We start from the raw sequence: 21,818 nt of genomic DNA, 5'->3' as shown, positions 1-21,818 counted from the left end.
TCATGGGCTTGTCTCAGATGAAGCCCCAACCCTCTCTCCCTCTATTGGTTTCCCGCCGTCTTTATTTTCGCCTTGAGTTGCCGTCACTGCCTCTGCATTTCCAGGGGAAAGTGAGACAACATCAACTTTGGCCTTTGTGCCTGTTTGACCTTCCCCGGTTGTCAATGCTTCACCCTCCCAGGGGCACACATGTGACAGATTGGATTTATCCGTGGGCCCTGATTTGGCCTCATGACTCTGAGCATCTTCTGTGTCCCAGGGACAGATGTCCACAGCGTTAGTTTTGTCAGTCGATGGAGATGTTTCCTTGAGCTGTAAGTCCTCCATATCCCATGGACAGATATCCACAACGTTAGCTTGGTCGGTCGATGGAGGTGGTAAGTCCCCCATTTCCCATGGACAGATGTCCACAACGTTAGCTTGGTCGGTCGATGGAGGTGGTAAGCCCCCCATTTCCCATGGACAGATATCCACAACGCTGGCTTGATCTGTGAGCAACGATTTTCCTTTGTCCTCTCTAGCTTTTGTTTTTTCAGGTGCAGTTCTGAGTTTCAGCGACAGCGCCAACCACTTAGACTGTGGCAACGAATCACTTACGCCTCTTGCCTTCGAGGCGCGCTGCACAAGTGACCCCGGGACACCCACACAAACCGACTGAGACCGCCCCTTCTTCTCATCTTCACTGACTCTCATTTCTGATGTCCCTTGTGAAACACTATCCCACGGACAGACATCTTCAAACTGGGACTCGTCGAAGGACGCTGATTCTTCCTCTATCCTCTCAGAATCACCTGCCTCCCACGGACAGACGTATGCAGCTTTAGATCTGTCCATGGGTATTGATGTATCGTGGTTCTTAGCATCTTCTGAATCCCAGGGACAGATAACGGCAGCTTTAGATTTATCAGTGGGTGACAACGCATCCTTGATCTTGGTATCTCCTGAGTCCCAAGGACAGACCTCTGCAACATTAGATTTAGCAATGGGTAAAGATGTATCTTTGGCTTTGACATCTTCTGAATCCCAAGGACAGATATCCACAGCTTTAGATTGATCAGTGGGTAAAGATGCAACATCGCTCCTGTTACCCCCTCCATCCCAGGGACAGATATCAGCCGCTTTAGATGTATCTGTGGACGTTGCCTCTTTGTTCTCTCTGTTCCACACCTGGCTCGGTGTCACGAGAAGTTTCAGCGACGAAGGCAAGCGTTTATTCTGCTGCAGTAAACTGGCGTTTCCATCTCTTGTGTTCAAAGCGCCTTGTAGAAGGGAGCCAGGGACTCCGACACAAACAGACAAAGACCGGGCCTTCTTGTGCTCTGGGCCCGCATCCACGGCTTGTATCCCGCTCAACACCATGTCCCACGGACAAACGATTGCAGCGTTTGCTGAAAGATCAACATCTGAGAGTCTGAATTTGTCAACGGACAATCTCTTCTCCTGTCTGCTCACTGTACCAGCTGCGCCCCGGAGGTAGTTCTGAGCACCTTTGGATTTATCAGTGGGTAAAGACGCCTCTTTGCTCTGAGCATCTTCTGCATCCCATGGACATATATCAGCGACTTTAGATTTCTCACTGGCCTGTGATTCCCCGTCTGTGTTCTCTCTGTTCAGCTCCGGCTTGCCCGGCGACACGAGAAGTTTCAGCGAGCGAGCCAAGTGTTTGTTCTGCTGCAAGGAACCGTCTGGGTCTTTTGCGATGAAGGTTCCTTGCAGCAGTGACCCTGGGGCTCCAGCCCCGATCGATAAAGAACGCCCCTTCTTCTGGTCTTCAGCCGCACTCGTGGCCAATGTGTCTTTCAAAGCGACGTCCCATGGACAAATGATGGCAGTGTTTGTCAAGAGGGACATGTACCTTTCCCGCTTGCTTTCCCTGTGCCCTGCTTCCAATGGAGAGGCATCCGAAGAAACGTCCTCAGATACATCTGTCGGCTGTGACTTCTCTTCTTTACTCCAGTCCTCTCTCTCTGGTGGGTCCATCTCCTGCTCGGGACTACCCTTCACCTTCTCACCTGCTTTGGTGGACTTCTCTCGCCTGCTACCCCTCAGCTTCCCCTGTGCCACTAGATGTTTAAAAGACTGGCCAAATCCTTTGGGCAGTTTCAGTGAGAGATTTGTGGCCTTTGTTTTGAACGAGCTGTGGTGAAGAAGTGAATCTGGAGCCACCATGCAGACGGAGAGAGAGCGACCCTTCTGGTCCACGCTGATGTTCATCGCTGTTGTATCTTCATCCGTGGTATCCCACGGGCAAACGATGGAACTGTTGCTCGATTGTTTTACGAGTGCCATGTATTTTTCTCGCTTGTCCCCTCCTGTTTTAACTTGCCCCGTTTTTTCAGACGGCGCCTCGGTTTTATGAGTCGCGGGAGACATCTCCTCTTGACGAGTCGAAGCTTCTGTTTTTGAAGAGTCGCCAACTCCTGGAGGAGATGCATTGGGCCCGGAGCGCCGAGCTGTGGCCAGGTTGGTTTCGCTGCGGATTCTCGCCGCCTCTCTCCCCTTCCCTCCCTGGAGACTATTCGTCCCAGAGTGACGGAAGCTGTGATGTTTTCTCTCCACGTCCACCGACTTTCTCCTGCAGTCCAGCTTGCCCGACGAGAGCGAGCGGTCCACGCCGCCCCCGCCCTTGAGAGTCGAGCAGGAGCCGTGTTTGTGGGGGTTGTTCTCGGCGGAGGGAGGGTGCAGATGCCGCGGGGTCCCCTCTCCCGCTGGCGGGGGTCTCTCGGAGACGGTGGGGGTGGAAGGGGCTTCTGGCTGGGTGATGACAATGGGCAGCTGCAGGCTGATGGATGGCTTCCTCTGGCCTTTCTCCCCAACCTCCCTGGTGCTGTCCTCGCCCGCGGTGCTGATCACCAGCGCCTTGTCCCTGGTGCAGTTGAGGACGCTGTGAGATTTGTACAGGGGGCCAGGCTGACTGGGGGCCGGGGACCTGTCCACCGTCAGATTGTGGGCACTGGCAGACTTGCACACCAACGGCGCGGCGTCCACCGACTCCGTGTGCGACCTCTGCGAGGCTTTCTTGGCCAGTTTCTTCCTCATCAGGGAGTCCAGCAGGGACGAGTCCCGACTGGGGGCGTCGGTCCTTCCAGAGTGACCCCTCGTGTGGTCGTGGGTGCTGTGGGACTTCCTGATGGAGAACACGCGGCGTTTGATGGAATCTTCTTTGACTTTCATGCTGGCGCTGGCAGGCTCGTTGAACTTTTTCTTGTAGGAGCCGGCGTGGCTGACGGTCCCGATGGACCCTCCTCTCTCCACACGACTGCACTGCCTACTCACCGAGTCGGGAATATCGGCGATGCGTTTAATGATGGAGCGGCCGAGGCCACGCCGGGAACTCCTCTTCTTCACAAGGTGAGGGTTGTTGGCCGTCATCTTCTTGGTTTTGTGGATTTCTAGTTGGGCGTAAAGTTTCTTCAGCTCATCCTGCGGGAGAGATAAGGAAGTATAAGGGTCTTGGTGAGACCACACCTGGAGTATTGCGTACAGTTTTGGTCTCCTAATCTGAGGAAAGACGTTCTTGCCATAGAGGGAGTACAGAGAAGGTTCACTAGACTGATTCCTGGGATGGCAGGACTTTCATATGAAGAAAGACTGGATAGACTCGGCTTGTACTCGCTAGAATTTAGAAGATTGTGGGGGGATCTTATAGAAACTTACAAAATTCTTAAGGGGTTGGACAGGCTAGATGCAGGAAGATTGTTCCAGATGTTGGGGAAGTCCAGAACAAGGGGTCACAGTTTAAGGATAAGGGGGAAGTCTTTTAGGACCGAGATGATAAAAAAAATTCACACAGAGAGTGGTGAATCTCTGGAATTCTCTGCCACAGAAAGTAGTTGAGGCCAGTTCATTTGGCTATATTTAAGAGGGAGTTAGATGTGGCCCTTGTGGCTAAAGGGATCAGGGGGTATGGAGAGAAGGCAGGTACAGGATACTGAGTTGGATGATCAGCCATAATCATATTGAATGGCGGTGCAGGCTCGAAGGGCCGAATGGCCTACTCCTGCACCTATTTTCTATGTTTCTATGTTTCTATTAGTCTGAGTCTGAAGAAGGGCCTCGACCCGAAACCTCACCCATCCCTTCTTTCCGGAGATGCTGCCTGTCTCGTTGAGTTACTCCAGAATTTTGTGTCTATCTTTAGTTCAGTTTTAGTTTAGTTGTGGAGATACATTGCGGAAACTGGCCCTTCGGCCCACCGAGTCTGCACCGACCAGCGATCCCCGCACACTAACACGATCCTACACACACCAGGGACAATTTACAATAATACCAAGCCGATTAACCTACAAACCTGTACGTCTTTGGAGTGTGGGAGGAAAGCGAAGATGTCGGAGTAAACCCACACGGTCACGGGGAGAAGGTGCGAACTCCGTACAGACAGCACCCGTAGTCGGGATTCAACCCGGTTCTCTGGCGCTGTGAGGCAGCAACTCTACCACTGCGCCACCGTGCCGACCAAAGCTGTGTCTCATATTAGCCTCTCCCAGAGGTTTCTGGTAAAGAGAAGCATGCCCCATCTTTCTCTGCCATTTATCTTTCACAATGGGTATGAACGTGTCTCAATAAGGCAGCCAGCATCATCAGAGACACACACACACCACCCTGGCCACGCTCTCATTTCACCCCTGCCACCGAGAAGAAAGTATGGGAGTCTGAAAACTGTTATGTCCAGGTTTGGGGAACAGCTTCTTCCCTACAGCCATCAGGCTTTGAAACACTACAATCTCCAAACTATATAGGCTTAGATGCATTATTCTTGTGTTTGTATTTATTCATGCATATATATATATGTGCATGTATGTGTGTGTATGTATGTGTGAATATATTATATATATATATGTTATTCCACTTTCTCATCCCCTCTCGACACACTAGGGGCAAGTGCAGAGTGATAATATTGTCTCTCTGCAAATTGCCCCTCGTATGCTGGGAGTGGATGACAAAGTAGGATAACATAGAACTAGTGTGAACGGGTGATCTATGGTCAGCATGGACTTGATGGGCCGAAGGTACTGTTTCAATGCTTAAATCCCCTGCCTACCCAACCTTGATACTTTACATGTGTCGGAAGGAACTGCAGATGCTGGTTTAAACCGAAGATAGACACAAAAGTTGGAGTAATTCAGCGGGTCAGACAGCTTCTGGTGGAGAGAAGGAATGGGTGACGTTAGAAGGGTCCCTACCCGAAACGTCACCCATTCCTTCTCCCCAGAGATGCTCCCTGTCCCGCTGAGTTACTCCAGCTGTTTGTGTCTAAGATACTGTACATGGTTGAAGCATCCGGTGTCTAGGCTCCCCGCTGCTCACCCTAATGTCCTCTGGATCCAGGCTGTGCTCGCTCCAGGCAGACGTGATGCTGCTGTTGAGGTAGGAACCAGAGCATCGCAGGTCCAGCTCATCCTCGTACACCTCAGCCACAAGGTCTTCCCGCAATGGCGCTCCCATGTGGAGGAACTGTGGACAGAGGTTCACGGCCATGGATCCGGGCAGCAGTCTCACAACGACACCAACACACCAACAATCCCTCACACATTGGGTTGCCAACTGTCCCGTTTTAGAAACATCGAAACAAAGAAAATAGGTGCAGGAGGAGGCCATTCGGCCCTTCGAGCCAGCACCGCCATTCATTGCAATCATGGCTGATCATCCCCAATCAATAACCAGTGCCTGCCTTCTCCCCATATCCATTGATTCCACTAGCCCCTAGACCTCTATCTAACTCTCTCTTAAATCCTTCCAGTGATTTGGCCTCCATCCCTCTGTGGCAGGGAATTCCACTAATTCACAACTCTCTGGGTGAAAAGTTTTTTCTCACCGCAGTCTTAAATGGCCTCCCCTTTATTCTAAGACTGTGGCCCCTGGTTCTGGACTCGCCCAACATTGGGAACATTAGCCGGGACATCCCGTATATTGGGCTTAATTAGTTTGTCCCGTACGGGACCGCCCTTGACTGCTTCTACTCGGGTCGAGGGGACTGTCGGGTCAGAGCGCCGCGTCCGGCCCCGCCTCACCCGTCCCGACGTAGTGCAGCCCATGGAGTGCAGCAGCAGAGCCTCGCCCGTGGCCCCGTCGGTCGGCAGCCCGGCCAGCTGTCCGACCTTTGCTTACCGCCGACACCACCAGCCCTTCTTCTCGTGGCCGATCATCGGTTCATGAGTTGGATGCGGTGCTGGGCCAAAACTCCTCAGCTGGCCCGCCGGCTGGGCTTTGTGTGAAGTCCAGCACCCGGGCCAATTCATCATTCACCCAGCCACGGCCGAGTCGGTCAATGAATTGCCGCCGGGAATTTGTCCCTTATTTTGACCTTTTGTCCCTTATTTGGGAGTGAGACAGTTGGCAACCCCACTCACACATCCCGCACTCATAGAGTGCCTTTGCTGAGTAGATCTTATCGCATTGACACTGTTTATGTTTGTATATTAAATTAGCTCAGAGAAAAGTCTGAAGTTGGATCACTTAGCAATATAAAGTTAATTATCTGTATAATAAACTTTAATATACTGTATAAACTATAATAGAAGTGTATAACATCATGAGAGGAATAGATCTCTTGCCCAGAGTAGGTGAATCGAGGACCAGAAGACATAGGTTTAAGGTGAAGGGGAAAAGATGTAATAGGAATCTGAGGGGTAACTTTTTCACACATAGGGTGTTGGGTGTATGGAACGAGCTGCCAGAGGAGGTAGTTGAGGCTGGGACTATCCCAACGTTTAAGAAACAGTTGGACAGGTACATGGATAGAACAGGTTTGGAGGGATATGGACCAGGGGCAGGCAGGTGGGACTAGTGTAACTGGGACACTGTTGGCTGGTGTGGGCAGGTTGGGCCGAAGGGGCTGTTTCCACACTGTATCACTCTATGACTCTACTGGAATCATGAACAAAACACAAAGTGTGAGAGGAACTCAGTGAGTCAGGCAGCATCTCATAGAGTTAACAGCATGGAAACAGGCCCTTCGGCTCAGCTTGCCCACGCCGACCAAGGTGCCCCACCTACACTAGTCTCACCTGCCTGCACTTGGTCCATATCCCTTTAAACCTTTCCAATCCATATACCTGTCCAAATGTATTTTAAATGTCTCAACAACCTCCTCCAGCTGCTCATTACATGTGCCTCTGTCCTTTGTGGAGGGAGAGGATGATCCCATGGCATCTTGGGTCAGTATCCTTCTTCAGGCTGAAGAGAGGGTCTCACAGAACTCCCTTTGGAGAGAGTTCTGAAGGGGGCTCCCAACTCGACATGTCACACCTATCACTTCCCTCCACAGATGCTGCCCGACTTGCTGAGATATTCCAGCACTTTGTGTCTTGGTCAAGATTCCAGTATCTGCGGTTCCTTGGGCTGATGTTTGATTGGAACGGGTGTCAAGGATTGTGTTGGGGGGACGGCAGGAGAACGGGGTTGCGAGGGAAAGACAGACCAGCCATAATTTGATGGTGGAGTAGACACGATGGGCCGAAGGGCCCAATTCTGCTCCTATGACATGAACATGAACTTTGTTGCTCCAGCTTGCTGGGATTCGCAGATCAATGGGTGAAATTGAGGTTATTATTCCTTGTCAGGGCCTGGGAACGGATGGAGGGAAACAGATCATCTTCAATTATGGGAGTATCTCAATTTTCAGTGCGTTCGACCGGCAGGCAAGTGGACAAACTGCTCCACTCCGTCAACCCATGTGTAGAAGTAAAAGTTTATCCCAATCTCTTCGTTTTCAGAAAAAGGAGAGGAGTCGTAATTACCTTTGGGACGAGGAGCAGTATCAGTGTCAGCGTGACAGTCAGGTGAGTGTGGATGAAGAAGAGCAGAAGCATCCAGTCCGGGTGAAGAGTGGTCGCCATGGTGAACCTGGAGGAAGACGGAGTCACAGAGTCACACAGCGCAGAAACAGGCCCCTTTGGCCCAATGTGTGGGAAGGAACTGCAGATGCTGGTTTACACCGAAGATAGACACAAAACGCTGGAGTAACTCAGCAGGACAGGCAGCATCTCTGGAGAAGAAGGACCGGTGGCCTTTCAGGTCTGAACAATAGTTCCGACCTAAAATGTCACCACAAACATCACCCAGCAAGCCCTGAGAGGAAACCCCCAAGGCAAAAGGAAAAGAGGTCGCCCCCAGGAACAGCTGGAGAAGAGGTGTCTAGACAGAAGTGTCTGAGAGTGGGCTCAATTGGGGAGATCTCGAAAGAACTGCCAACAACCGAGTGAGGTGGAGGACATTTGTCAATGGCCTAGAGGGGCAAAGGGCTTAAGAAGAAGAAGAAAAATGTCACCTATTCGTTTTCTCGAGGGTTGCTGCCTGACCCGCTGAGTTACTCCAAGATTCTGTGTCTCTCTTCCATCTGAGGTAGCTTGGTTGACTGCGATTGGAAACTCATCCATGATCTTTTCTGAGAGATACGAGGAGGGGGTATGGAGGGGTGGGGAGAGTGGAGAGGACATGAGCAACAATCTGCTGGAAGAACTCAGTGGGGTAAAGCAGCATCTGTGGGGGGAAGGGATGGCTGGCATCATATCTCTCGATTCCCTCTCCCCTGACTCTCAGTCTGAAGAAGGGTCTCGACCCGAATCGTCACCCATTCCTTCTCTCCGGAGATGCTGCCTGCCCCGCTGAGTTACTCCAGCACTTTGTGTCTATCTTCGGTGTAAACCAGCATCTGCAGTTCCTTCCTGCACATCTCAGGGCCGGGACTTGTCGATACCTCTGTGTTCTGATGCGGCTTTGTTGCGCTGAAACGTCAACCTTTTCCTTTCCTTTCCATTCTCTCCCCTGACGCTGATCGACCTGCTGGGTATTCTCCAGTAGATTGTTTGTTGCTTCAGATTCCAGCATCTGCAGCTTCTCGTGTCTTCAGAGGAAGTGACAAGTGATGAGTGGGTGAGTGAGTGGGTGAGTGAGTGAGTGAGTGGGTGAGTGGGTGGGTGTGTGTGAGTGAGTGGGTGAGTGGGTGGGTGAGTGGGTGAGTGAGTGAGCGAGTGAGTGAGCGAGTGAGTGAGCGAGTGAGTGAGCGAGTGAGTGAGCGAGTGAGTGAGTGAGTGAGTGATGATGTCAACAATGAGAGTGACCACAATGTAGCTCATCTTCACATGGCTTGCTGTTAGAAAGGTGAGGAGGTGGGAGGACAGATTATTAATCAGGGGCAGGTATTTGGAGATATTTTTACTGGGGTGTGACCTTATCTGTGAGCAATGAAGAGAGACCAGGCAATGAAGACAGACCAGGCAGGGAAATGGCACATTCAAAAACATTTCTTATTCGTTTTAGATCTTATTAGATAACTTGGATGGTGGGTCTGGGAGGAAATAATGACAGATAGTGTGATCTGTGAGGACCCCGTGATGGATTGTGAGATATAGGAGGACCTTGAGACAGATGGGGGATCAGAGTAAAAAGGAGATGAGGATGAATTTCTTCAGTCAGAGGGTGGTGAATCTGTGGAGATATTTGCCACAGACGGCTGTGGTGGCCAAGTCATTGGGTACTTTTAAAGTGGAGGTTGTCAGGTTCTTGATTTTTCAAGATTTTACCGTTTTAAGTTTTTACAATTGTTAGCCCTGTACCATTCACGGAGTGGCAGCTGGCATCAGTTTGAAAGGGAACAGGGGGATTGGATGTAGTTGAAGGTTGCCGCGGGCTGGGCATGACCCCTTACCTGAGGCTGTAGAAGGCAGCAGACATGAGGATTTCATTGTGGATGGCGAGGCCCAAGAAACGTGGCTCGTGGTACGTGGAGGGAACCGATCGCACTGCGAAGCAGAGGTAACATCCCCAGCAAAGGAAGAGGAGCTCAGCTAATGGAAGACACAAGACTTCAATTAGACTCCTAGAGTGATACAGTGTGGAAACAGGCCCTTCATCCCAACCTGCCCACACCGGCCAACATGTCCCAGCTACATTAGTCCCACCTGCCCGCGTTTGGCCCGTATCCCTCCAAACCCGTCCTATCCAAACACCAGTCTATCTGTTTCTTAAAAGTTGAGATAGTCCCAGCCTCAACTACCTCCTTGTTCCATGCACCCACCACCCTCTGTGTGATAAAATCACCCCCCAGATTCCTATTAAATCTTTTCCCCTTCACCTTAAACCTATGTCCTCTGGTCCTCGATTCACCTATTCTGAGCAAGAGACTCTGTGCATCTACCCTATCTATTCCACTCATGATTTTATACACCCCCATAAGATCGCCCCTCACCCTCCTGCGCTCCAGTGAATCATCACAGAGTCCAGACGTATACTCTTTAGCATCAAGATTTCACAGCGGAAATCAAGATGGCCCTTCTTATTTCTTACGCTCATATGTTTTAGGAGCAGAATTAGGCCATTCGGCCCATCGAATCTACTACGCCATTCAATCATGGCTGATCTATGTTCCCTCTCAACCCCATTCTCCTGCCTTCTCCCCGTAACCTTTAACGCCCTACTAATCAATCCCTGCTTTACAAAATACTTGGCCTTCACAACCATCTGTGGCAATGAATTCCACAGACTTGCTAAATAAATTCCTCCTCATCTCCTTTCTAAAGGAACGTCCTTTTATTCTGATGGTAAAAGGAAGTTGATACAGGGAATAAAATGGGATTAATGTATATGGTAACTTGATAGTCAGCATGGATCAGATGGGCTGAAGGGCCTGTTTCTCTGCAAAATGACCACATGACTCTTTTACTGATTAGATGAGATTTCAGACTATTAGGTTTTAGTCAAATTAATTTAAATTCCTCAGCTGTTGGTTTAGTTTAATTTAGAGATACAGCATGGAAACAGGCCCTTCGGCCCACCCAATCCCCGCCGACCACCGATCACCCGCACACTAGTTCTATCCCACACACTAGGGACGATTTACAGAAGCCAATGAACCTACAAACTTGTACTCCACTAACCTACAAACTTGTGCGTCTTTGGAGTGTGGGAGGAAACCAAGGCACCCGGAGAAAACCCACGCGGTCACAGGGAGAACGTAAAACTCTGTACAAACCGTGGCCATAGTCAGGATCGAACCCGGGTCTTTGGCGCTGCAAGGCAGCAACTCTACCGCTGTGCCGCCCATGTGCCGTGGTGAGATTTGAACTGGGATCCTAAGGCAGGCCTCTAGGTTACTGGTCCAGTAACATAACCACTGTGCCACCGTACCAGCTGGTACAGACCTGGCAGGATAGTGATATCAAGATGGTTCCTGATATCCCCCTTGTCATTCTTGTTCCCTTTAACAGATGTAAGTCTCCGAGTCCAGCAATATATCTAGAAATTCCCCCTGGGATACCGCTCCTGATACCTAGGCGTGCACTTTATACTGTGCAAATATTAGCACCTTGGCATACTGCAGTGACATTCCGATGCCTGATACACTTAAAATACATCAATATCCCTTTCGAAAGAGCAGATATGGAAAATTCACATGGTTGTATTTTGTATTTTTGTAGAGAGCGTATTACTAAGTGTTTTGTGTTTGAAGGTCAAGGAGACATCACTGATTGGAGGTGAATTTGAATTAGATTCCGTATGGGCGGCACGGTGGCGCAGCGGTAGAGTTGCTGCCTATTAGCCCCTGTCCCACGGTACGAGTTCATTCCAAGAGCTTTCTCGAGTTCAAATAAAATCAAACTCAGGGTAAGCACGGAGATTGAACGTAGCGGGTACGTCGGAGCTCGGGGACGTCTCTTAGCGCTAACGGCAGGTACTCGGGAAGACTCGCTAACGGCAGGTAAGCACGGGAAGACTTGTGAAGATTTTTCAACATGATGAAAAATGCCCACGAGAGCCCCGAGTACCGACGAGCGGCCATTACCGTAAATCTCCGAGTTCGAATCAGGGCAAACTCGGGAGAGCTCTTGGAATGAACTCGTACAGTGGGACAGGGCTTTTAGTTCCATTTATCCTGTATTCAAACACTGTAAATGGATCGATTGTAATCATGTACTGTCTTTCCTCTTGCTAGTCAGCACGCAACAAAAAGCTTTTCACTGTACCTCGGCCCACGTGACCACAAACTAAACTAATCTAAACTTCTTGTTCAAGAAGGAACTGCAGATGCTGGAAGATCGAAGGTACACAAAAATGCTGGAGAAACTCAGCAGCATCTATGGAGCGAAGGAAATAGGCGACGTTTCGGGCCGAAACCCTTCTTCAGACTGATGGGGGGTGGGGGGGAGAAGGAAGGAAAAAGGGAGGAGGAGGAGCCCGAGGGCGGGGGGATGGGAGGAGACAGCTCGAGGGTTAAGGAAGGGGAGGAGACAGCAAGGGCTAGCAAAACTGGGAGAATTCAACGTTCATGCCAACCGGACGCAAGCAACCCAGGCGGAATATGAGGTGCTGTTCCTCCAATTTCCAGTGTTGCTCACTCTGGCAATGGAGGAGACCCAGGACAGAGAGGTCGGATTGGGAATGGGAGGGGGAGTTGAAGTGCTGAGCCACCGGGAGGTCAGGTTGGTTATTGCGGACTGAGCGGAGGTGTTCGGCGAAACGATCGCCCAACCTCCGCTTAGTCTCCCCGATGTAAATCAGCTGACATTTAGAGCAGCGGATGCAGTAGATGAGGTTGGAGGAGATACAGGTGAACCTTTGTCGCACCTGGAACGATGCTTGGGTCCTTGAATGGAGTCGAGGGGGGCGGTGAAGGGACAGGTGTTGCATTTCTTGCGGTTGCAACGGAAAGTGCCCGGGGAGGGGGTGGTACGGGAGGGAAGGGAAGAATTGACAAGGGAGTTGCGGAGGGAGCGGTCTTTGCGGAAGGCAGACATAGGGGGAGATGGGAAGATGTGGCGAGTGGTGGGGTCACGTTGGAGGTGGCGGAAGTGGCGGTGGATTATTTGTTCTTGTTTGCTGGGAGGGAGGTGAAACCAGGGATGTTTTAGTTCAGGTTTAGGAGAAGGCAGATGAAGCAAATGAACTATTAGGAATCTGAGGGGTGACATTTTCACACAAAGGGTGGTGGGTGTACGGAACGAGTTGCTGGAGGAGGTAGTGGAGGTAGGGACTCATGCAATGTTTAAGAAACATTTAAACAGGTAGATGGATCGGACAGGTTTGGAGGGATGCGGGCCAGATGCAGACAGGTGGGACTAGTGTAGATGAGACATGTTGGTCGGCGTAGACAAGTTGGGCCTGTTTCCACGCTGTATCACTATGACTCTCTCTACTCTAACTGAACCAAGAAGATGAATAAAAATGACAACAGGAATAAAAATGTAAAAGATATTTCTATCAGCATTGCATAGCCCTCGACTGAAGGATTTCTGAGTGTTTCACGCACAGTGCAAGGAAACTGCATTAAACCTGACCTTCTGTGGGGGAAATAGACTGGGCAGATTAAAGTTAGGAAAAATATTTTGTTTTCTGTTTGAGTTATGACACCTACAGACCATAAATACAATGTATTTAGTACGTGCACTAAGATGTTTCACCATCACCATCTATCGTGGAAACTCTTTGATGTTTCTGTGTTTCTAATAGAGGTTCCTGGCATTGACAGTCCTGTAGGAGAGAATTAGTCCGAGTTGTCAGGGCCGAGGCAGAAAGTCCCTGGAGGGGCCGACAGTGGCTGGAATGTGCCTCACACACGTTGTGTAACGGCAAAGGCCTTTCATGTGGTCACCATGACAACCCACTTGAAACCATCCACGTTTGAGGTGAATGGAAAAAGATTGGGTGATTTACCTCCTCTGAAGATATCAGTTTCCATCCCACCCCCTCCTCCCCCCCTCCTCCCCTCTCCTCCCCCCCATTCCCCCTCTTCCCCCTCCTCCCCCCCATTCCCCTCTTCCCCCTCTTCCCCTCCTCCCCCCCTCCCCCTCCCTCCCCCTCCTACCACCATCTCCACCCCCCTTCCCCCTCCCCCCCTCCTACCCCCCTCTCCACCCCCCCCCTTCCCCCTCCTCCCCCCGCCCCCTCCTACCCCCCTCTCCACCTAGTGCCCTCAACTCATCTCTGAAGGAATCTACCATCAGTCTGAAGAAGGGTCTCGACCCAAAACACCACCTATTCCTTTCCTCCAGAGATACTGGCTGTCCCGCTGAGTTACTCCAGCACTCTGTGTTTATCTTGAATCGATTGTAAGGCGCGGGGGCACGGTGGCGCCGTGTCAGAGTTGCTGCCTCACAACGCCAGCGACCCGGGTTAGATTCTGACTATGGGTGCTTGCTGTATGGAGTTTGCACGATCTCCCCGTGACCTACATGGGTTTTCTCCGGGTGCTTTGGTTTCCCCCCACATTCCAAAGACGTGCAGGTTTGTAGGTTAATTGTCCCTAGTGTGTGTAGGATAGTGTAAGTGTGCGGGGATCGCTGGTCGGTGCGGACTCGGTGGGCCGAAGGATCTGTTTCTGAGCTGTATCTCTAAACTAAACTAAACTAAACTAAGCCCTTGGTGACCCAGCAATTGCATCTCCACAATATTTTTGTAACCACTGAAGAGCAACGGCCAAAGAAAATTAAAACACAAACGTTCTGCTGTCGTTCCATTGGTCGTTCTCGGGGGTTTGGACAAAGTGACGGAGTTAGATCGCCAGAGAATGTGGACAATTCCTGATAAATATCCACTCTCCTGCATGCTGGGCAGTAGATGAAAGGGGGGACCACTCAAGCTGGGATGTGTTTGACAATGCTTCTGGCTTTTCCGGTTACATTCCCTAACAAGCTTCTGCAGCAGAGATAGTTTCAGTCATGAAACGGAACGCCTTGCACTGTGGGGCTGTTGCCAGCCACGGAGGTGTCAGGGCCGAGCTGTCAGTGTTAATGAGAGATTGTTGGCCTTTCTAACCCAAGCCTCCCCTCCACATACTTTGTTCTACATCATTGGACAGATAAAACCATGCTCAGCATTTGATTGACACCCAGAGATAGAGAAAAGAGCAGTCGGCTCTTCACAGAATTCACGCCTGTAGCTGGATGAATTCATCAGTTTGTTTAGTTTAGTTTAGTTTAGAGAAACAGCGAGGAAACAGGCCCTTCGGCCCACCGAGTCCGCACCGACCAGCGATCCCCGCACATTAACACTACCCTATACACATTAGGGACCGTTTTACATTTATACCAAGTCAATCAACCTACACACTCGTACGTCTTTAGAGTGTGGGAGGAAACTGAAGATCATGGAGAAAATCCGCACAGGTCACGGGGAGAACGTGCAAACTCCGTACAGACAGCACCCGCAGTCAGAATTGAAACCGGGTCTCTGGCGCTGTGAGGGAGCAACTCTACCGCTACGCCACCATACACTTGATTGGCTGGAAGATACAGCATTAAAACAGGCCCTTCGGCCCATCGAGTCGACCATTGATCACCCATTCATAGAACAGTACAGTTATGTTCAAACAATAGTTTGATTAGTGCGGGTGTCAGAGGCTATGGGGTGAAGGCAGGAGAATAGGCTTAGGAGGGAGAGATAGATCAGCCATGATTGAATGACAGAGTAGACTTGATGGACATATTCCTCCATGCAGGTGCAGCAGGTAGTGGAGAAAGCAAATAGCAAGTTGGCCTTCATAACGAGAGGGTTTGAGTATAGGAGCAAGGAGGTCCTATTGCAGTTGGCGGGGCCCTGGTGAGACCGCACCTGGAGTATTGTGTGCCGATTTGGTCTCCTAATTTGAAGAAGGACATTCTTGCTATTGAGGCAGTGCAGCGTAGGTTCACCAGGTTAATTCCCGGGATGGTGGGACTGACATATGATGAAAGAATGGATCGACGGGGCGTATATTCACTGGAATTTAGAAGGATGAGATGGTGTCTTATAGAAACATATAAAATCTTAAGGGATTGGACAGGCTAGATGCAGGAACATTTCCCCCCCATGTTGCAGTCCAGAACCAGGGGTCACAGTTTAAGAATAAGGGATCGGCCATTTAGGACTGAGATGAGGAAAAACTTTTTCACCCAGAGAGTTGTGAATCTGTGGAATTCTCTGCCACAGAAGGCAGTGGAGGCCAATTCACGGGATGTTTTCAAGAGAGAGTTAGATTTAGCTCTGAGGGCTAAAGGAATCAAAGGATATGGGGAGAAAGCAGGAATGGGGCACTGATTGTGGATGATCAGCCATGATCATATAGAATGGCGGGGCTGGCTCGATGGGCCGAATGGCCTACTCCTGCACCTATTTTCCATGTTTCTAAACCTGTCCTATCCATGTACCTGCCTAGCAGTTTCTTAAACGTTGGGATGGTTCCTGCCTCAACTACCTCCTCTGGCAACAAAGCAAAGTAGCAGAACCTGAATTTTGTGGGAAAAGGGGCAATAAAAGCAATAGTCGCTACCAGTGGCCATCATATAGTCCCATCGGTCGAGCTTGCACATCATAAAACTCTGTCCGTCCGCAGTTTGTGACTGGGTGACCAGTGGGATCTCGCGGCCCATGTTCTCCCACGCTGCCAGGGTCCAGGAGACAAGGAACCAGCACACGGTCAGGGCAATGACGGCCAACATCTTCAGCAGCCTGCAGCACGTCATGTAGGGGATGCGCTGGGCCGTGCGGGACAGGAACACCTTCAGCACTCTGCGGGGAAACAGGGACCCAACAGGGGGAGAGGAGGGGGTCGGGACAGGATGGAGGGAGGGAGGAAAAGGAATGAAGAAAGATCGGGAGAAAAAGGGAAGTGGAGGAGGGACAGAGATAAAAGAAGACTTAGAAACATAGAAATATAGAAACATAGAAAATAGGTGCAGGAGGAGGCCATTCGGCCCATTGAGCCAGCACCGCCATTCATTGTGATCATGGCTGATCATCACCTATCAATAACCCGTGCCTGCCTTCTCCCCGTATCCCTTGACTCCACTAGCCCCTAGAGCTGTATCTAACTCTCTCTTAAATCCATCCAGTGACTTGGCCTCCACTGCCCTCTGTGGCAGGGAATTCCATAAATTCACAACTCTCTGGGTGAAAACGTTTATTCTCACCTCAGTCTTAAATGACCTCCCCTTTATTCTAAGGCTGTGGCCCCTTGAGACGAAAGTGAAAAGAGAAAGAAAACTAAACGACAACTTGTGCAGGAAGGAACTGCAGATGCTGGTTTAAACCGAAGATAAACACAAAATGCTGGAGTAACTCAGCGGGACAGGCAGCATCCCTGGAGAGAAGGAATGGGTGACGTTTCGGGTCGAGACCCTTCTTCAGACTGACTCCAGCACTTTGTGTTTTGATCCTGATTGTGTCTGCAATGTCTCCCTCTCCCAGCTTAGTCCCACGGCATGTACCAGCCCCATGTCATGAAAACTCTCATTCTGAAGAAGGGTCTCGACCCGAAACGTCACCCATTCCTTCTCTCCAGAGATGCTGCCTGTCCCGCTGAGTTACTCCAGCATTTTTTAAATTTTTTTAAAACTTTTTTTTTGTCTAATCAACAACTTGCGCTTATGAAGAACCATTCACTTTGGTAAACAGCCCAAGGGCTTCAGAGTAAATGGATCCCGAATCGCAGCTGTGAATGATAGAGAGAGAGGGAAATAGCAGGTGGAATATCACGTTAAAAGAAATACCATTCAGCCAGTGACCTCCAATCAGCCAAGTACAATTTGCATTTAGATTTCCTCTGGGATATAGTTGAACGCGGTTAATTAACAAAACCTTGAACTTCTCCTGGACAATATGTGTCACTTGCTGATTAACATGCCAGATACAGTTACTGCAACAAACGATGTCATCAATTGTCACTAAACCTCTCTTTTGAGTTTCATTCCCAATGCTTGGCCTGAAGGGGAACTCATTAGTTTTTTTCAGAATGGAGCAGTGTATTTCACAGCCACTCCAGTGATAAAGTAGATGCCAGCGTGCATGGAATCACTGTCATCTACTCCACATAATTAGACCATTAGACCTTAAGTCATAGAAACATAGAAAATAGGTGGAGAATTAGATGGAGCAGCTGGGCTTGTACACTCTGGAGTTTAGAAGGATGAGAGGGCGTCTCATTGAAACATATAAGATTGTTAAGGGTTTGGACACGCTAGAGGCAGGAAACATGTTCCCGATGTTGCGGGAGTCCAGAACCATGGGCCACAGTTTAAGAATAAGGAGTAAGCCATTTAGAACGGAGACGAGGAAACACTTTTTCTCACAGAGAGTGGTGAGTCTGTGGAATTCTCTGCCTCAGAGGACGGTGGAGGCAGGTTCTCTGGATGCTTTCAAGGGAGAGCTAGATAGGGCTCTTAAAAATAGCGGAGTCAGGGGATATGGGGCGAAGGCAGGAATGGGATACTGAATGGGGAAGATCAGCCATGATCACATTGAATGGCAGTGCTGGCTCGAAGGGCCAAATGGCCTACTCCTGCACCTATTGTCTATTGTCTATTGTCTATTTTACCTGATGGGACATTAGCCATGTGTGGATCTCAGCCACAAACATCATTTGGATATCCATTGGCAGACTTGTGCACATTCTACACCATCTACACTGCCTCGGAAAATCAACCAACATCATCAAAGACTTGTCCCATCCTCTTTCCAAGGAATAAAGTCCGAGCCACTCCTTCTTCTCTTTGTAGGTTAGATGGCCTCTGTAAAATTGGTTGCATCTGTCGAATAGTGAAAAGCCTGGATAGAGTGGATGTGGAGAGGATGTTTCCACTAGTGGGAGAGACTAGGAAAAGTGGCCATAGCCTCAGAATAAAAAGACGTACCTTTAGAAAGGAGATGAGGAGGAGTTTCTTTAGTCAGAGGGTGGTGAATCTGTGGAATTCATTCCACAGACGGCTTTGGAGGCCGTCAATGGATATTTTTAAGGTGGAGATTGACAGATTCCTGATTAGTACGGGTGTCAGGGGTTATGAGGAGAAGATAGGGGAATGGGGATGAGAGGGAAATGGCGGAGTAGACTTGATGGACCGAATTGGTCCAATTCTGCCCCTAGAACTTATGAACATAATTTGTCACTAGTGTTTTGGGACTGTCTGTGAACAGACATTCTGGATTGTTTTCCCTGGAACACCAGGGGTTGAGGGGAGACCTAATCGAAGTATATAACATTATGAGACGGTTGGATAGGGTTGACAGTCAGAACATTTTTCTTCAGGATGGAGAAAAGCTTTAAGGTGAAAGGAGCAACATTTAAAGGAGATATGAAGGGCAAGTATTTTTACACAGTGGATGTTGGGTACGTGGAACATGCTGACTGGAGAGGGGGTGGGGGCAGGTACTACAGTGGGGTTTAAGAAGCTTTTTAGCGAGGCACATGGATATGGAGGGAACGGAAGGATATGGATCATGTCCTTGTTTTCTCCCTCCTTCCCCTCCCCTCCCTAGCTCTCCCACAAGCTTACTGTCTCCCCCTCTTCCTTTCTTTTTCCCACCCCCACCCTCCCCCCAACATCAGTCTGAAGAAGGGTCTCGACCCAACACGTCGCCTATTCCTTCTCTCCATAGATGCTGTCTCACTCATTGAGTTTCTCCAGCATTTTTGTCTACCTTCTATTTTTTCCATCATCTGCAGTTCTTTCTTAAACATGTACAGGAAGAGATTAGTTTATCTCACCATAAACCTATGTCCTTGATACCCCCGCTCTGGGTAAATGACTGCGTTCATCCAATCTATTCCCCTCATGATCTTATACGCCTCTATAAGATCACCCTTCATCCTCCTGCATTCCAAGGAGTAAAGTCCCAGCCTGCCATCCTCTCCCTACAGCTCAGGCCCTCAAGTCCTGGCAACCTTCCTATCACCCTGTACCCTGGCCCATACACCAAAGTCTTGGCCACGGGACCATGGATCTTGGCCGGTAAGGTGACGCGAGTCAGAAGTCTGAGATCAGACAACCCCGTGATTCTCGGTACAGATCTACAAGGACAAGGACAAACAGACTTAAATACAGTTTTTACCCCACTGCTATAAAGGCACTAAATGTAGCCGCCAAGGAACGCAGGGGCGATACATACTAAGAGACTGTGAAATCGACAGAAGGATGTAGGGCTGGGTGTTTATGCGTGCTATTTTTATGATATTTATTTTAGTTGTTTATCTTTTTTTAAATATTTTACCTTGTATGTATCGTTAGCTTTTAGAAATGTTTGAATGGTGCACTGACTGGCTGACATTTTACAATTTCGTTGTACATGGTTCATGTTACAATGACAATAAAGAAACTATTCTATTCTATTCTATTCAGTGTGTGTCACCTGTAGATCTTCAGCGTTATGGTTCCGTAGATGATGGCGAATCCTAGCATCCGCACCCATCTCAGGAGAACGCAGCGGAAAACACTGGGCTGGAAATACAGGATAAATACCTGATGGCCAAGCACAAAAACAAGACATGTGTGAACATAGAACGCAGAGACACGTGTGTGTGAACGACAGCGCAGAACATGATGCCGAGCTGAACTGATCTCATCTACCTGCAGATAGACACAAAATGCCGAGTAACTACCGTGGGCGGCACGGTGATGCAGCGGTTCGATCCCGATCTGTACGGAGTTCTCCCCGTGACAGCGTGGGTTTTCTCCGAGATCTTTGGTTTCCTCCCACACTCCAAAGGAGTACAGGTTTGTAGGTTAATTGGCTCAGTATAAATGTCAATTGTAGCGATGTCACAAAACTTACCTTCAGCGGCGCTGCAGTTCTGCCGCTGGCCGTGTGCGCGACTTTGGTGCCTTTGAGGGGGGGGGGGCTGGGATTCAAATCCAGTTTTGTACCGCCTGTCGGAGGCGGGCTTCCTCGGGCTGCTAGCTGCTGATGGAAAATCGATCGGACATCCGTTCGCGGTATATTTTAAAAGAAATTCGCTGGACAATTTAATATTTGGATTAAAATAAAAAGCGACTTCGAACGCCCTCAACGCCTACAACGTGACGGATCGCAAGAACGGGACAAAACAAAGGGTAAGTCGTCTATTTTACATATAATCTTGCTTCTTGGGATGGCTTTAATCTAATTTTATGTTTTGCGAAAATGTTATTTGGGCCCCTATACGAACCGGCAGTGTTTTTCCTGCCGATATGGAGTTTCAATTCACCGCAAATGCAACGTTCCAATTGATCGCGTTCCAGAAGCAAGATGATTTAAATCCTCTTTTTTTTTTGGACAATCATGTCATAAGCCGTCCAAATTGTCTATATTTTGTGTTATTCTCTCTCTCCATGATCATTATTTTTAAACTAAATATTCACAACAGTTTGAGTCACATGTATTGTGCAAAAAACAATAATTTTGATTACATTTTGAGTGGATGTTTCTGGATTAATTTATGGGAATTAAACATTAAATTCCTTCCATCTGGCATATAAATTCATGACAGTGAGATTTAAAAATCATGTTATATTGTGAATTCTTGTGTGAATGGGATTAGTTTATTATTTGGATACTTCGGCTATTTAAAAAAAAAATCCTTTTCTTAAGAAATGGAATCTACAGGACATTCTTAATGGGAAAGTAGTGGACAGAAGCACATGTCATGCGTTGTTTGAAGAGCAAAAACTTGTAGTTTACAATGCCAAAATTGAAAAGATGAGGAAAAACAATGTGTACAGAGTTGCTTATTGGTTACAATCTGAGGAGTATGATGATGCTACTGATTATGCATGGCTGTCAGAGGGGGGGGGTGCGGAGGTTGTGACGTTCAGGCCCGCCCGCACCCCCCCCCCCCCCCGCTCAGCTCCTGCCCGCCCCCCCCCCCCCCCCCGCTCAGCCCCGCTGTTCAGGCCTGCCCGCACCCCCCCCTCATGCCAACCCCCCTTTTTGAAAAGCTTCGTACGGGCCTGTTATGATATGCCAATGTACCAGCTAGCAACTGATCCTCTCCATAAAGACTTGGTCTATTGCTAGAAATTGTAATTTATTTACCTATCTGTTATGGACGTATAGCATATAATACAATAATATTAAAGTTCTGATCTTGAGAATAT

The 21,818-nt window shown here is 49.2% G+C and overlaps 1 protein-coding gene across 1 annotated transcript in view; it reads right to left on the bottom strand.

Moving 5' to 3' along the window:
* Positions 1-21,818, bottom strand: part of gpr179 (G protein-coupled receptor 179) — a 71,036-nt gene continuing 49,218 nt past the window's right edge. The window contains 6 exon segments of the mRNA XM_033034773.1: positions 1-3,423; positions 5,308-5,454; positions 7,740-7,845; positions 9,650-9,788; positions 16,244-16,482; positions 20,095-20,204. Coding sequence (XP_032890664.1) covers positions 1-3,423; positions 5,308-5,454; positions 7,740-7,845; positions 9,650-9,788; positions 16,244-16,482; positions 20,095-20,204 — 4,164 coding nt within the window.

This window comes from Amblyraja radiata, chromosome 16 (assembly GCF_010909765.2).
Source record: "Amblyraja radiata isolate CabotCenter1 chromosome 16, sAmbRad1.1.pri, whole genome shotgun sequence".
NCBI classification, from domain to species: domain Eukaryota; kingdom Metazoa; phylum Chordata; class Chondrichthyes; order Rajiformes; family Rajidae; genus Amblyraja; species Amblyraja radiata.
The sequence above is the reverse complement of the archived record's forward strand: the minus strand, read 5'-3'. Positions and strand labels throughout refer to the sequence as shown.